Source organism: Lissotriton helveticus, chromosome 9, assembly GCF_964261635.1.
Source record: "Lissotriton helveticus chromosome 9, aLisHel1.1, whole genome shotgun sequence".
Lineage (NCBI taxonomy): Eukaryota > Metazoa > Chordata > Amphibia > Caudata > Salamandridae > Lissotriton > Lissotriton helveticus.
This window is the reverse complement of record NC_136070.1, coordinates 136,100,894-136,114,952: the sequence shown is the minus strand read 5'-3', so window position 1 is coordinate 136,114,952 and position 14,059 is coordinate 136,100,894. Positions and strand designations below refer to the sequence as shown.

Below are 14,059 nucleotides of genomic sequence, written 5' to 3'. Positions count from 1 at the left end.
GTAATGCCTGACTGCTCTTTTCCACGCTACCAGGACTAAGCTAAGGATTTATTATTGTGAATCAAAGGACCAAATTTAGCCTATTGCGAGAGTACTGCATTGCAAAGCCTAATTAGCATCACCACATAAAGGCACCTTCCTACAACATGCCTTTGCTAGCAACCAGGGAAGGAAGAAGAGGCAGAGTCATGACTACAGTTCCTGAGGCAAAAAAACTGTTTTAGGATTAACAGCAAAAAATTAATGCAACGCACAATGGAAATGTGCGTTTGATAAAGAAACCACTGCCACATATAGAAACTGAAAGACACTGGAGAGGTTTGCGATGACACCCTGGAATGAGGCTGATGGTGAATTATTTTTATGAGGTCTAAGATACCCTGAGTTGATTTTCAACTTCCTTATAACCTAATGTAGTGGAAATATTATGTTAAATAGTGCAAGGTCTGGTCATTGCCCTTATTTTTTTGTCTGCTTTTAATTAATCCTTGTTCTCTGGCTCGTTATTAAGAAAGAGAGCCTCTTTTGCATATATGTACAATAAATATGGAACCTATACTGTGACATTAAGCCAGCCGAATTGCATGCAGGGTGAAATTTGTTGAAGAGTCTTATTTTCAGAAGTTACTCACTTTCAAAACCCGCTATGGATTGGAATGTGTGGCAGAATGCAGATTACTCCTTTCTAGAAATGAACTTCAGCAGCAACAGCCAGATCTGCTGTCTGCCTTACCCTCATACACATACAAGACATTTGACATCAATGGCACTGTGCATTGTTCAATCCAAATCTAAAGAAAAGTTCTGTTCTGCCTGTGCAACCCTTGCCCAAGTGTCTATGGTAGTCATGAAGTTTTGTGTGGACATAAACTTGATTTCAAGGTCAGGCATTGTGCTGGCACCAGAAAGAGAAGAGCCCTTTTGTAAAGTGATAGTTTTAATGATCTGATTTAGGATCAGCAGCCAAGCTGGAGGTGCTTGGTGTGTAAGGGGCCTGGGTCCTCAAACTGAAGTGGCCCAGCGCCTCCCAGCGCCTTGAGACCCTTGCGGGTGAGTAGCGCGCTCTACAAATGTGCTTGATTGATTGATTGATTGAAGGAGAATCATTTTCAAAGCTTACACATATGTCATATGGGGAAAGGGAAAATATCAGCAGCTGGTGCCATCTAGTAGAATTTAGCCATATAAGCGATCAATGGTATCATAGAGAAACGCGCAAGAACGCTTGGCCGCATGCTTCAGATTGACCATTGCTGCAGGTAACGCACTTCCGGTCACTTACCTCGTGATCTTTAAGGTCTTCCTCCAGGTGCAGGATGTTTCTCAGAGCAGCAGCCACCACTGTTTTCCTTTTCTGCAGAAACTGTTTCTCCTGCTCGCACAGGTCAAATCCGAGGCGCACTGAAAGGTCCTCTGGGCTGGAAACGAAAAGGAAGGTCAAATGTGAGATGAAGTGATGCCTTTGACTGTCCATCATGTTTTTGGAAAAGTGCTCAAGCTCTTAGGACTCTGCAGCGCTAAAGGCAGAGTGCAAGTCCTATAAAAGAGGTGGGGGAGATTAACCAAGTCACAGGAAGTGACATCACAGGAAGTGGCATCACAACCCATGATCTCAGATGAAGTGACATCACAAGAAGTGAAATCAGAGCTTAACACCTCAAAGACAATCTATCATGAGTACATTTGAGCGCATTACGCGATTTAAACAAATTAGATTTTCCATCAAGAGTGTGCCCAAAAATGTGAAGCAGCCCTGAAACAAAACCTGGGCCTTAATTTACATTTTTTTATCTACCACAAAGAAATTGGTGATAAGGAGAAAGTTGGCAGTTAATCTGTTCTGCGTATTTCGTTGCAAACTCTGCATTTTAAAATATCTTATGGGGTTAAGGCACCTACTGCAGAGATGTGTGCCCAATAGATGGTAGGGAATAATAATAATGATAATATAACTATGGAGGTTAATACAGTTTACTGGAGAGATCTGTGTTTTGTCTAGTCCCAGTTTTGAATCAAAGTAGCATAGAAGGATAAAATGTGTCTCTTGCAAAGCACACCAAATAACATGTAGATTACCGACTTTTTTATATAGCTAGGTAGGTGGGTCACTGCTTTTAACACAGATATGCTTTTGTTACTTGCAGTTCATAAATTGTAACCCTTCTAATATGGCGCATTTGACACATGACATTTGACTCCTCCAGCTTGAAACCCCCACTGTCTTAAGTAACACACATTGTAGATTGATTTACACACATGATTTAGTGTCAATCTATAATGTGTATGTGTGGTGTAAAGCACTCTGAAATTCAGCATTGGGATAGTAGTGCTATTAAAGAAATAAAACAAAATAGTGGTATTCAAATTGGTATTCGTGTAAATACTGGGATAGCACATCAAACACCCTGGAAAAAAGCATCCTGGCACACTGCTGTTTGGGGGATGCAGCCCCCATGGCTCCAGAGGGTCCTTGGGGGCCAACTATCCCTCCTGTTACCTCCAGTAAGTCCCACACAGCGGGATTACTGAGAGGTCTTCAGACGCAACACCCCCTTTTCCCACCACTTTGCAAACGCGCCTCCTGGCGTACTACTGCAGCATTTGTTTTAGCTCTGGGGAGGTGGTTGTCCCCGTGTCTGTGGGTCCACGACAGACCCCCCTCATTATTTTATTGGCGGTCCCCAGGGTACAAAGGGGCGGTCCACCCCCTTAGAATTTAATGAGAGTCCCAGGCAGGTGGCAGTCCCCGGGGCTGCGTGGGAGCGCAAGGGACCCCTGCATCCGGAGAGTTATTGTAAAAGCAAGCGTTGGAGTCTGCGCTTTTTTCCTTAAACAAATGTTGCCGCAATTTCGCGAATATAGCGATATCACTGCAATTTACTTTTTCTATAAAAATGCTTTTTTCGTCTGTTGGGGTCCTTCTGGGACCCTTGGACCAAATTTATGGGGTCAGGGTATTCCTACCCTGTCTCATTTTCTTTTTCTTTTCCTTTTTTTGGGGGAAGCCGAGTCCCAACGGGCTGCCAGCACTTTCTGCCTGAAGTGTTGGCAACCAATCAGAGCTGTGCATTTCCCTGGATGAGCTGGTGTTTTTTCGCGAAGGCTTCACGACCACAGATATCAATAACTTTTTCTTCTTAAATTTCTCAAAAACTACTGAACATATTTGCACCAAATAACAAAAAGCACAATCTGCGCAACAGCATCTACCTTTCTGCCTAATTTGGTGTAATTCCGTCCAGCACTATGGGCTGTAGGTTCGACTATGTGTTCCTATGGGAATTAAAATGGGAAAACACACTTTTTTAACTCCCTTTTACTCAGCACCCACTTAACGGATCAACCCAAAATTTCCCATACATAAGAAAACTTACTTTGACACTTTTTTGGGAAACTTTCTTGAAGATTCGTCAAACGGCGCCAAAGATTTAGGCAAGTCAAAAAACCCTTGAAAACTAGGTCCTAACTATAACTACCTATATAGATATATATTTATGGTGTATTTTAAATGTCATTTGTATATGTTTGAAAGATAAAATAAAAACACAGAAAAGCATTGCAGACTTGCCAAGGCCAGACCTACTGGTTTTGTCAATGGTTGTTCTTAAAGTGACACAATCACGAATTTCCGTCACAACAATAGTTGTACTCTCATTTTAGTACACCAGATCAAAACGTAAAGAAAGCAAGTCTACTTTAAAGATACACATGTCATGTGTTTCTTTTAAAGTTCTGATAAATGTATTAGAACTTGAGAAACACAAGCTTTAAGTGAAATGTTTTTTTACAATTTGATAAACATATTTTGGGGTAATGGTGCTGTTCTAGGCTTAGAGTATCTACTATCTCTGTGTCAGACAGAATGTTTCATTTTATTTTTTGCAAAACAAGAATTAAGCTCAAAATGCTATAGCTTTAGAGGCATAATTGTTCCTAAAAGCATTCAGCAGCACACTTTGTAGAATTGGTAAATGCTACCTACCATTCATTCAGCTTAAGTTGCAAATCCACGTGTTCCTTCTAAAATAAAAAATAAAAATAGGAATAAACTTTCAGAGAGACTCCTCCAATGTGAGCATACAAATAAATGCATTTTCTGACAAATTCAGTCTACATCTGTGGTACATTCTTCAACCACGAGGTTGAAGAATGTACCAGAGTTTCAAATTAATAATCTAGTATTTACATAATTTCCATTAAAAAAATTGGATATAACTTTATCTGATGTGGAAGTCCTGAAAATCTGGCACAGCCTTGTTAGACACACAATGGACACACAAGTTCTACTGGATCCATGCATAGATGCAGACTAGCAGGCGGCCCATACATGTGTAAGACACTGTGTCAGTCCTTTCCCCCTTTTGAAGGGACCAGTTGGTGGACTTGTGCCCTGACTTCTCTAACCAGCAAGGTGTATTGTTATCACATCAGCAACCATTGCGGCATCGGAGGCATCAGACTTTTAAATAGACAAAACCTTTACAATAACATGGCCATGAATGGACTTGCTTGACCATAAGCACGCTCTGGCACCAAAGGTTGAGGTTATGACAAGTTTGGATATTGGTATTGAGGACTGTTATGGGAAAGGTTGTTGATGCAGAGACTTAAATTCAACAGCCTAGAACTCACTATAAACACCTGGGGTTGGGATGCACTCGGTGGTTGTCCGAAAGCTACTCTATGGTTACCTGGATCAAATGGGTGGTCCATACATATCATATTAAAAGGAGGTAACATGCCTTCTGAATGGGTTTATACACGGCCCCCCTATTCGACAGGGGTGCTGGGTTTTCATGAAGCCGGTGAAGGATCAGCAGCCATGCTCATGAAACAAAGGCTGGTCAACCCCACTCCCTTCCATCTTTGTACTGGATGATCAGTTCTTTGCTTGTTTACTTTTCCAAAATATATTTGACCTCAGAACATAATGATCTCTAACTGAAGGATCTAAGTGGACATATGTGTTCTGTGGTGACCCGTGTAATGCTCATACCCAATGCTCTGTGTTAGTTATGGGAAGGGATAAAGGGGCATATTACCAAGGCGGGCGATATGTGATTATCGCCGCTTTAGTGGCCGTTTTCGGCTGCTAAGCGGCGATAATTCTATCGCCCTATTAGCAAGCTGTCGCTAACAGCAGTTAGCGACAGCCTGTAGGCGATAGCGAGCGGTTTGGGGCCCGCTTTGCATGCCAGCGATATTTATCGCTAATGACATGCAAAGTGGGCGTACCCAACCTGTTAGCGACTGAAAGCAGTCGCTAACGTCGCTATTGCCTATTAGCAAGGAAGGCGTAGCGATGGAAATATTCGCGCTAAGCGCGATATCTCCAAACACTAACGCCTGCTCAGACCAGTTCTTAGCCATTATATCCAATGGAAGTTGGATATTATGGCTAAGTCCTCATTAGCGATAATGCGTGAATATCGCTGGATTACCAGCGATATTCACGCATTTCGCCGCTAACGCCGGATATTTTATCGCTTTAGAGCTAAACGTTGCTAATAGAACGTTATCTCTGCGATAATATCCGGCGATGCTTGGCGTTAAAAAAATACTCGCTAAGCCCATTTAGCGATAAATATCGCTAGTTCTTGGTAATATGCCCCAAAATCCCCTTGAAAAGGGAGCTAGGGGTGATGGGAAGTGTGGTGAGGAGCACAGAAAATTATATGTTCTATTTTAAAAAGGGAGAGAGGATGTAAATTGTTTTACCTTTGTCGCTTCAAGTTTGACTTTCACATCCTGTCCCACAGGAAGCGTGTTGACGGGTGTCACAGAGCCAATAGGGCAGTCTGATGAACTTCCTCTCTAAAAATAGGATGAGTGTTTACATGTGGTCAGAAATCATTTGAAACAATTGCATTGCATTGAATGTAAACGAGTACAACAACTTACAAAGGTGACATCGAACCGTGAAGTGGGTTTCTTGAGGCTGGCAGTCAGTTCGCGCTCCAATCCCCTTATGGAGTGGAAGAGGAAGGTTTCCTTGGAGTGGCTGTCCGAGGGAGACTTCATCAGGGCTTTGTGACTTTCTTCATATGATCCTTTCACAGTCAGCATGAGCTCTTTCTTCTCTAAATATGAGCAAAAGTGGTAGACATAATTTAATAACCAAAGCTGATTAGGTTTGAAACAAACAATCCTGGTGAAATGGAGAGCAGCACATCTGTGCAGGCATTATTTATACTCGGCAAAGTGTTCATAGACCCCAATCTAGTACCAACTGAAGTCAATATATTTCTCCACAATATCTCACAACAAATGGATGATCACATTGTCCAAAATTCAAGAGTCAGAAAGGCTTTTTGAGTTACTTGGGAAAACTGAGTAAAGAAATTGCCACTATATTTATTTACAGATGGTTTGTATAAAAGGACCCTAAACCGTGTTTAAAAGGCCTTCCCCAAAAATAGGCATTGGGTAAGATTCCTTTGTTCTCCTGACAAGGCTAACATGGAAGTTGCAAGCCTCAACGTAGAAGTAACAATTACTACCCCTACCTGCACTTAAATGAAGCCCCTACCTTAACATGGAAATTAATTTAGGCCAGGGCCGAGTTTGCAAGTGACCAAAAAACTCTGCCACTTGGAGTTTTGCAAGCGGCAGAGTGCGTTAGTTCGCACAAATTGTGCTGATTTTCAGCGCCGGGTGTTTGTCCTGCACTGGTAGATCAGCGCAAATGGCACCATGAGCAGCGCAAGAGGGCGCTGCTTCTTTCTGCCGCTAGAGTAGATGTTCTACTCGAGTAGCAGCTTCCTCAACGCGAACGGAAGGTTTCTCAACGTGAGCGGTAGTGGCTATCTGAACCGCCCGTGACAGCTCGCATCGAGAAATCTCACCAGGAAGTGGTCTGGAGTAAGATTTTCCTCACTCGCCTTGGCGAGCGCGTGCGAAGAAAAAACTCTGCTACGCTATGCAGAGGGCAAAAAACTCCACAAACGGAGCGGAATTTCACACCTAGGCAAACATTAATTAACATTGTAAGACAGACAGTTGCACAGTACTAACATTTTGTATTTTGATTTGGTTGATATCTGTCCAGGGAATTCATAGCAAGAGAATGAGGCAAATCCCAGTACAATATCAACTCACATCTCACTGTACCCCACCCCGTAACAACTACCTGTGAAGACTCGCTCAATGCTCGCTTACGACAGTCTATTTCATAGGAAATGCTTTGAATTTAACAGATCCCGTTCCAGTAACATAACTATCCCGAATACCCTATTTTTGCAATGAATATAGAATGGTAACAGTCCGATAGTTCATTTAACCTCTGGTGAAGCTGCAGTAGAACACCACCGATCCAACTGTCTGACCGCTGCCGCGGTTAAAAATACATTTCACTGGCCGAGGCCAAGGTCGTGGAGCAGTAGGACGCATCCCACTATCACTTCCACAGGCCCAACCCAAAAGCTGGTTTCCATCCACTCCTAGAGCGCCAACTTTGATTCTGGGGTAGCCACAGTGACGGAAACAGATATCCTGACACTGTATGGTTCTAAGAAGAGTTCCTGCTGTGGCGGGCGGCCAAGAATGAGTCAGGCCGCAGAACTTAGAGGAAAGGCCTGTGAGAAACCGCTGAGTGGCCCGGTGACACAGTGGGTCTGGTGACAGAAGAGGAGTGCTGGCTCTGCGTGGCCAGGAGAGACGCTGCGGCCCAACCCGGGGCAGGATCTAAGGCCTGAGAAGAGGTGAGGTCTGCGAGCTGCGCAGCAGTAGCTGCCATGTAGGAAGCAGGCTGTGAAACTAGGAAACATCGATGATGCAACCAGCAGGAGATGGAGGGAACCCTGATTGCGTATCGATGATAGGAGGGGGACCAGCTGTTGCTGGATACCCGCTTGCAATTGCTGTCCCGAGTGACCACTACAGACCCAAGAAGTAGAGAATTGACTAGTCACAAAAGAAGGGGGTGCTCCAAAACCCCCTACAAAAAAAACCTTCTCGAGGGTGCCTTCCTGCATATCTAGACACATCCATAGCAGGATCCAAGGCATTTGTAACCGCAATGGCACTTACTAAAACAGACTTGGTGGAGACTCACATAGCTATCCAAACAGAAGCTCGAGACAAGCTCAGACATGACTTCACCACAGGCCTGGCTAAGCTTTAGCTTAGACTTAACCAATAAGATAGCAGAACTGCGCACAAACGTAGTAGACGAGTGGGCCAACGGTTTCTGGACACAGAAAAGCAAGAAGAGTTGATATCACTAGCCCAGAATGATGTTATGGCTAGATGCGAAGCATTGAAGGAGAAATGTATGCATGTTTTTAACAGGTTGGAAGATGTCTAATATTTATTGAAAAGAGAGAACCTATGGCTATGAGGACTCAACGAGGAGGTCGTCAATGCCAACCTGGAGGCCTTTGTCATTTATTATGTTTTCAACCGTGGTGAGTGACAAACATCCTGAAGTTCGGATTGTTGGAGTCCACCAAGTGGGACTGAAAAGGTTGTCCCAGCAACAGAGTCCTAGAGATGTCTCAATCAAATTTCACTACTCTGAAAAAGATGACATTTTACACCAGAAAAGCAGGTGAGGTGAGCTTCAAGGACACTCCTGTGTAGTATACCAAGATATCTCACAAATCATGCTCCAATGACGTACCAAGTTTTGCCCAGTTACACAGAAGCTCTGGGAAGAAGGTATCCGCTATAGGTGGACACATCCATTTGATCTCTTCTTCGAACCTGGAGACCAGTCTCACACTCGGAAAGCCGTAGCCCTAGTGGGGCTCCCTCTGAACAGCCTGCTGGGGTCCTCGACAGCAGGACATGCAGAATCAAGAATGTCCCAGACCTTGAAGCATGCCTAATGATGCAGCTCAGGACTCCTTATTCCTGCCATTTTGAGAGGGTCTTGCGGGTAACGGCTCATTGGGGAGTTCAACATAGTTTGGGACCTCCACAGGGACAGAGAAGGTGGAGATGGGACACAAACAGGAGCCTTTTCAAAGCGCCTTAAGAGAACCAACCTCAGATGACCTAGGTCTCCAAGATGCCTGGAGAGAAACACAGGACGGAGTCTTACTTTACCTTCGAGTCCCATGTCCATCAGACACATTACCGAATTAATTACATACTCCTGAACAACTTGCTTCTTGGACTGCTCTTCTTGGTGGAGATAGGACCTATAGCCATCTCTGATCATGCAACCATTCTGATTTATTTGGGAATGACACAGCAGTGGCTGCCTCACTCCGACTGATTCCAAAGCTTATGACCCTGTTTAACCACTGTGCAGTCAGGCGCGACCATGCAGCCTATGAGGGAGTCAATGGTGACGGCCCTACCAATCCTAGTAAAGAGCCATCTTGATGTGTGTCATGCCACCCTAAGCTCTCCCCAACATAGCAACCAAGCTCTTTCCAAAAATTGTGATCTCCCTGCTCAATGATGTTCTTCCCAGTCTGGTGCACCCGGACCAGAGCGGGCTCATTCAGGGACAGCAAACGCAAGGTAATCTTAGATCGTCTATCCAACTAATAGAAAAAGCCTCTCTTAAACAAATCTCTGCAACATTTCTGTCGCCGGACGCAGAGAAGGCCTTTGACAGAGTAGACCGAGCCTTCCTTTTGCTAACTTTTGGGCCCCAATTTAATGAAGATGATCTTTGCAAATGTTCCCAATCCTATGGCAAGGCTCACTCTGAACGTATGCCACTTATTGCCTTTTACGCTCTCCAGGGATATGAAGCAGGGCTGACCCCGCTCACCTATTATTTTCCCTTTTCATTGACCCTTAGCCTGACTGACAATCTTAGGACGTGACAGGAATAACGTTTGGCCCACGAGAATTTTAAATCTCGCTTCATGCAGACAACATCCTTCTGACATTAGGTTCCCCAAGAAGCTTGTTGCCAAAAATGGTAAATTTACTTCAGGCATATGAGAAACTCACCGGCTACAAGAATAATATGGAGAAATCGGAGATCCTCAACCTGGCACTGGACAGGGACGGATAGGCAGAATTGACACCGCAACTTCCATTTCGCTGGACCAAATCCTCGATTAAATACCTGGGAATTCCCTTAACGAGATCCGTAGGATATCTTTCAATGCAAATCACCCTCCTTAGATGGCAGCTATAGCAACAGACCTGCAAGCTTGGGGAAACTTTATGTTTTTGTGGTTGGGCAGGATAAATGTGGTATCCTCCCATGCCTACTAATCCTTTTTCAGGCCCTGCCGATCAGGCTCGACCCCGTACACCCAGGGAGCATCCAGCGTTGCCAAATGTCATTTATTTGGAAGGGCAAAGCCTCCGGACTCCCGCAGAATCTGATGATACAGCCGGAGACTTGGGGCTCTTGGAGCCCCGAGTTTGCCGCACTCTGCGGCGACCTAGCTGTTTGCTTTGGTGGAATAGACTCTGCTGGACTTGAAAAAAAAACTGGCGGGGAATGGACCACACAATAGTGCGAAGGCCCAATTAGGACCAAATTTGGTTGAAAAGATGCAGTAGGTCGCCCAATGCATATCTTAGCACCCCCGTATCCACAATCCTCAAGACTTGGGATACATATGTTAAATAGAATGGACATGTACAATGCTCATCCCCCTATACTCCCATTCATTACAATGCCTCCTTCACTCCTGCCCTGGAAGGACGAGCCTTTCGTAACTGGCGGGAGTGAGGCTGCCTGATTTCAGGTATGTACAAAAATTATACCCCTAAGTCTTTATTCCGGTGCAAAACCATGTTGAAGCTCCCAGAGTCTGAGAGGCTCCAATATGCTCAGATCCGTCACTAGGTAATACATCCTCCATCCATGTTATAGCCATTAGAGCCAAACCAACATTTGAATCGGTCTTTCCCAAGCTTATAGGCACCCAAGGTTCAATCTCTGTGTTATACAAACTCCTTATAGGGCAGTCTACACTACATACCTGGAGACACACCCGGGGATCGGAGCAATCTCTAGGTATGTGGGGAATGTCTACACTGTGGAACAGATTAAGCAGGGATATGCACAAGTCATCCATGTTCACTTGAGGGGAGAAATTCACTACAAGGTTTGGTACGGTTGCCACTACACACCACACAAACTACACTGCATGCACCACTCACTTCTCCCCATTAATGGAGGGGCACGGACGCCCTACGGGATGCTCTTCATATTTGGAGGACCTACCCAGTTGTTTGCTCCTTTTGAGAGGATGTCTCCAAATTTCTACAGAAGGTCTTGAAACACCTGCTCCCTTCCACACTGGAGGTGATACACTTAGGCCTCAAACTCATCACCCTGAATGCAGGATTGGCACTTAAGCCTCCAGTGCTTCAGAGCTGCAAAGCACACAATTGCCCATAACAGAAATAAGGTGAAGTGCCCACCATCCACGCAGAGCTACCATAAACTATGGACTCTACTGGCCACAGAGCGGCTAATGAGCAATATGAAGTTCACCCATCTGTTTGAACTAAAATGGAAACTGCTTTACCAACAACTCTGTAGGGACCTGCCCAATTTAACTCTTCTGCTGTGATGGAGAGCCCTGTGACTTTTCCTTTAGGGAGGAAGCGAAAATCAGCGCCATAATGCCCTATACACAAGTCCCTGATGAGGGAGGTGGTATTGGTACATCTGAAGACTGGCTGAGTAGACATGAACCGCACTCTGGAAGTAGATCAATGTACTCTACTCTGTACTTTACTCTGCAAGTTGGGGTTCACAGAGTTTGAGTGGGAATGTTGGGTGAACAGGGGGATGAAATCTATGTTGTTTCACTTTGGCAAGTTTAGAGCTCTATTATAGTGACCGCCGTGACCACAAATTGCCTGATGCCTTTGCTGGCCCCATCTTGGTATAAAGGAGGAATACATTTTCTATCCTCTTGACACCCTACAATGCCAAGTAAAAGTTAAAACAAAGAACATGCATTTCACTCAGCTCACCAGACAATTCTTCTTACATTAATAATGAAATATTTGGGAATTCATGGAAAATGTTTCCTAGCATTAAGTTTCTGCAGCCCTAACCATAATTTCTGTTTCAAAACTAAACCCCATATTTTGTAAATTTACAAAAGTCCACCCTATCCAGCAACATGGTGTTCAGGTGTGTCCTACCTTTCTCGTAAACATACAAGGCTAGGATACTAGCTGTTCATCAGAACTGTATGGTGGAACTGCAGTTGAACTCAAGGGAATCAACTGCCAGACAGCTTCTGCTATTCGAAATATATGTTTCAATCAACATGTCAGACTTTTTTCTCACATCAATGAGGAATGTATTTGTGACTTTATAGAAACTGTGTCTTCATTTTATCTCCTGGACCACTTACAATCATTTCCAAGAGTAAGGATTTCTTCCAGAGTGAAATCCCATTAGAAAGTTTCAACACGAGTGCTAGAATTAGCGAGGCACCACCTATAAATAATTTAGATTGTGACAATGACCTGTTATGACCCTTTTGGTTGCCCTCTCAACTTAGGGCCATAATACAAAAGTGCAATGGGGGTTTGCGGCCCCTTTACACGACCCCAGGGCACTTTGGTATAAAAGAAGGGGCCACAGATAGGGTGACCAACCGTCCGTAAATTTCACGGACAGTCTGTAATTTCGGCCGTCTGTCCGTTGTCCGTGAAGGATTCTTTAACGGACGCCATTTGTCCGTAATTTTAACTGGTCACACAACTGGCACAGCTGGCCCCCACCTCCCTTCTTGACTCCGATGCTGCTGAGGTCGGGTGTAACAGACTCCGATGCTGTGTGAAAGCTCAGATATCCAGCAGCATTGGAGAGGCACAGCGGGATGGCAACCCTCACACCTTCAGCCCTTGATGAGCTGTTAAGAGGTGCTTGAAGGTGACAGAGAGGCGGGGGGTGAGGGGGGGAGCTGCAGCTTCAGGAGCAGGGGCATCTATTCAGATGCAAACAGCCCTGCTGAATGCTTCTGGTATCTGCAATTGGTGTGAGACATTCCCCCTTTCTGCCCAGGGCCCCAAACATCCTAGAACCGGCCGAGGCAGCACGTGGTTCACTTCACAGAGCTTAGTTTGTCACTAAATTGTAAACAAACCTCGATTCTTCAAACATGCAGTCTATATTGTAATGAAATAAAGAAATGGCACAATCACACCCACACTGATTAACAAAGTATGGAGGACAATCAGTTAAATCAGTTCTCGTGGAGTATCTCCTTTCAGTACTGTACATCAGTGTGGGTGGAGGGGGCAAAACTAACATTTTGGAAACGGAGCCTGTCTTCTCGTAGTCTTGTCCAGGAGGGGGGGAGGAGCCCTCCCCCACCCTGGAAGAGACCAAGATGATGCTAGAATACTGCATACCCACCCCTATGCCCACCCTGGTGGATTCTGTTCCCCCCATGTGGTTGCTCCTGCCCCTCCGCCCCCCGCCTGTAATGGCTCCTGTCCCCCCCTGTGGTGGATCCTGTCTCTGCCCTGGGTGGCTTCTGTCCGAGTCCTGGTATGGCTATTGCAGGGAGGGTGAAGTTCTTGATGGGGCTCTTCTCAAAAAGGCTCATCTCAAAATTAGTATGAAAAGGTGGGCGAGTGAGTAAGTGAAGGCGATGGATGGATGGCTGGATGAATTAGTGAAAGGGTGAATGGATGAATGAAAGATTGAATAGAAGGATAATGGGAGAGGATGGATGGATTGATGAGTGAGTGCAAGGATGGAAGAGAGAAAAGGGAAATAGCTGGATGTATGGGTGGAAGGGTAGTAGGATGGGTAAAAGGGTGGATGGATGAGTGAAAGGATGGATGAGTGAAAAGGTGGATGATGAGTGAGTGGGTGGATGGATGAGTGAAATTATGGATGGATTGATAAGTGCAAGGGAGAATGGATGGACGGATGAGTGAAAGGGTGGATGTAAGGATGGATGAGTGAGTGAAAGGGAAGGTAGATGGACAAAATGATGAAAAGATGAGTGAAGGAGTGAAAGGAGAAATGGATAAGAGAAAGGATGGATGAGTGATAGGGTCAATGGATGGATTCATGAGTGGATGAGTAGATGGATGGGTGGATGGATGGAAGGAAGGATTGCTAAGTGAAAGAGTCGATGGAGAGAGAAAGGGAGGATGA

General features: G+C 44.8%; 1 protein-coding gene across 1 annotated transcript in view; it reads right to left on the bottom strand.

Annotated features, from left to right (window-relative positions):
• Positions 1-14,059, bottom strand: part of LOC144781025 (cytosolic phospholipase A2 delta-like) — a 136,468-nt gene that overhangs the window by 63,528 nt on the left and 58,881 nt on the right. The window contains exons 8-11 of the mRNA XM_078659640.1: positions 5,902-6,080; positions 5,719-5,814; positions 3,983-4,020; positions 1,283-1,418 (exon numbers count right to left, since the gene is read on the bottom strand). Coding sequence (XP_078515766.1) covers positions 1,283-1,418; positions 3,983-4,020; positions 5,719-5,814; positions 5,902-6,080 — 449 coding nt within the window. The remainder of the gene's footprint in view (positions 1-1,282; positions 1,419-3,982; positions 4,021-5,718; positions 5,815-5,901; positions 6,081-14,059) is intronic.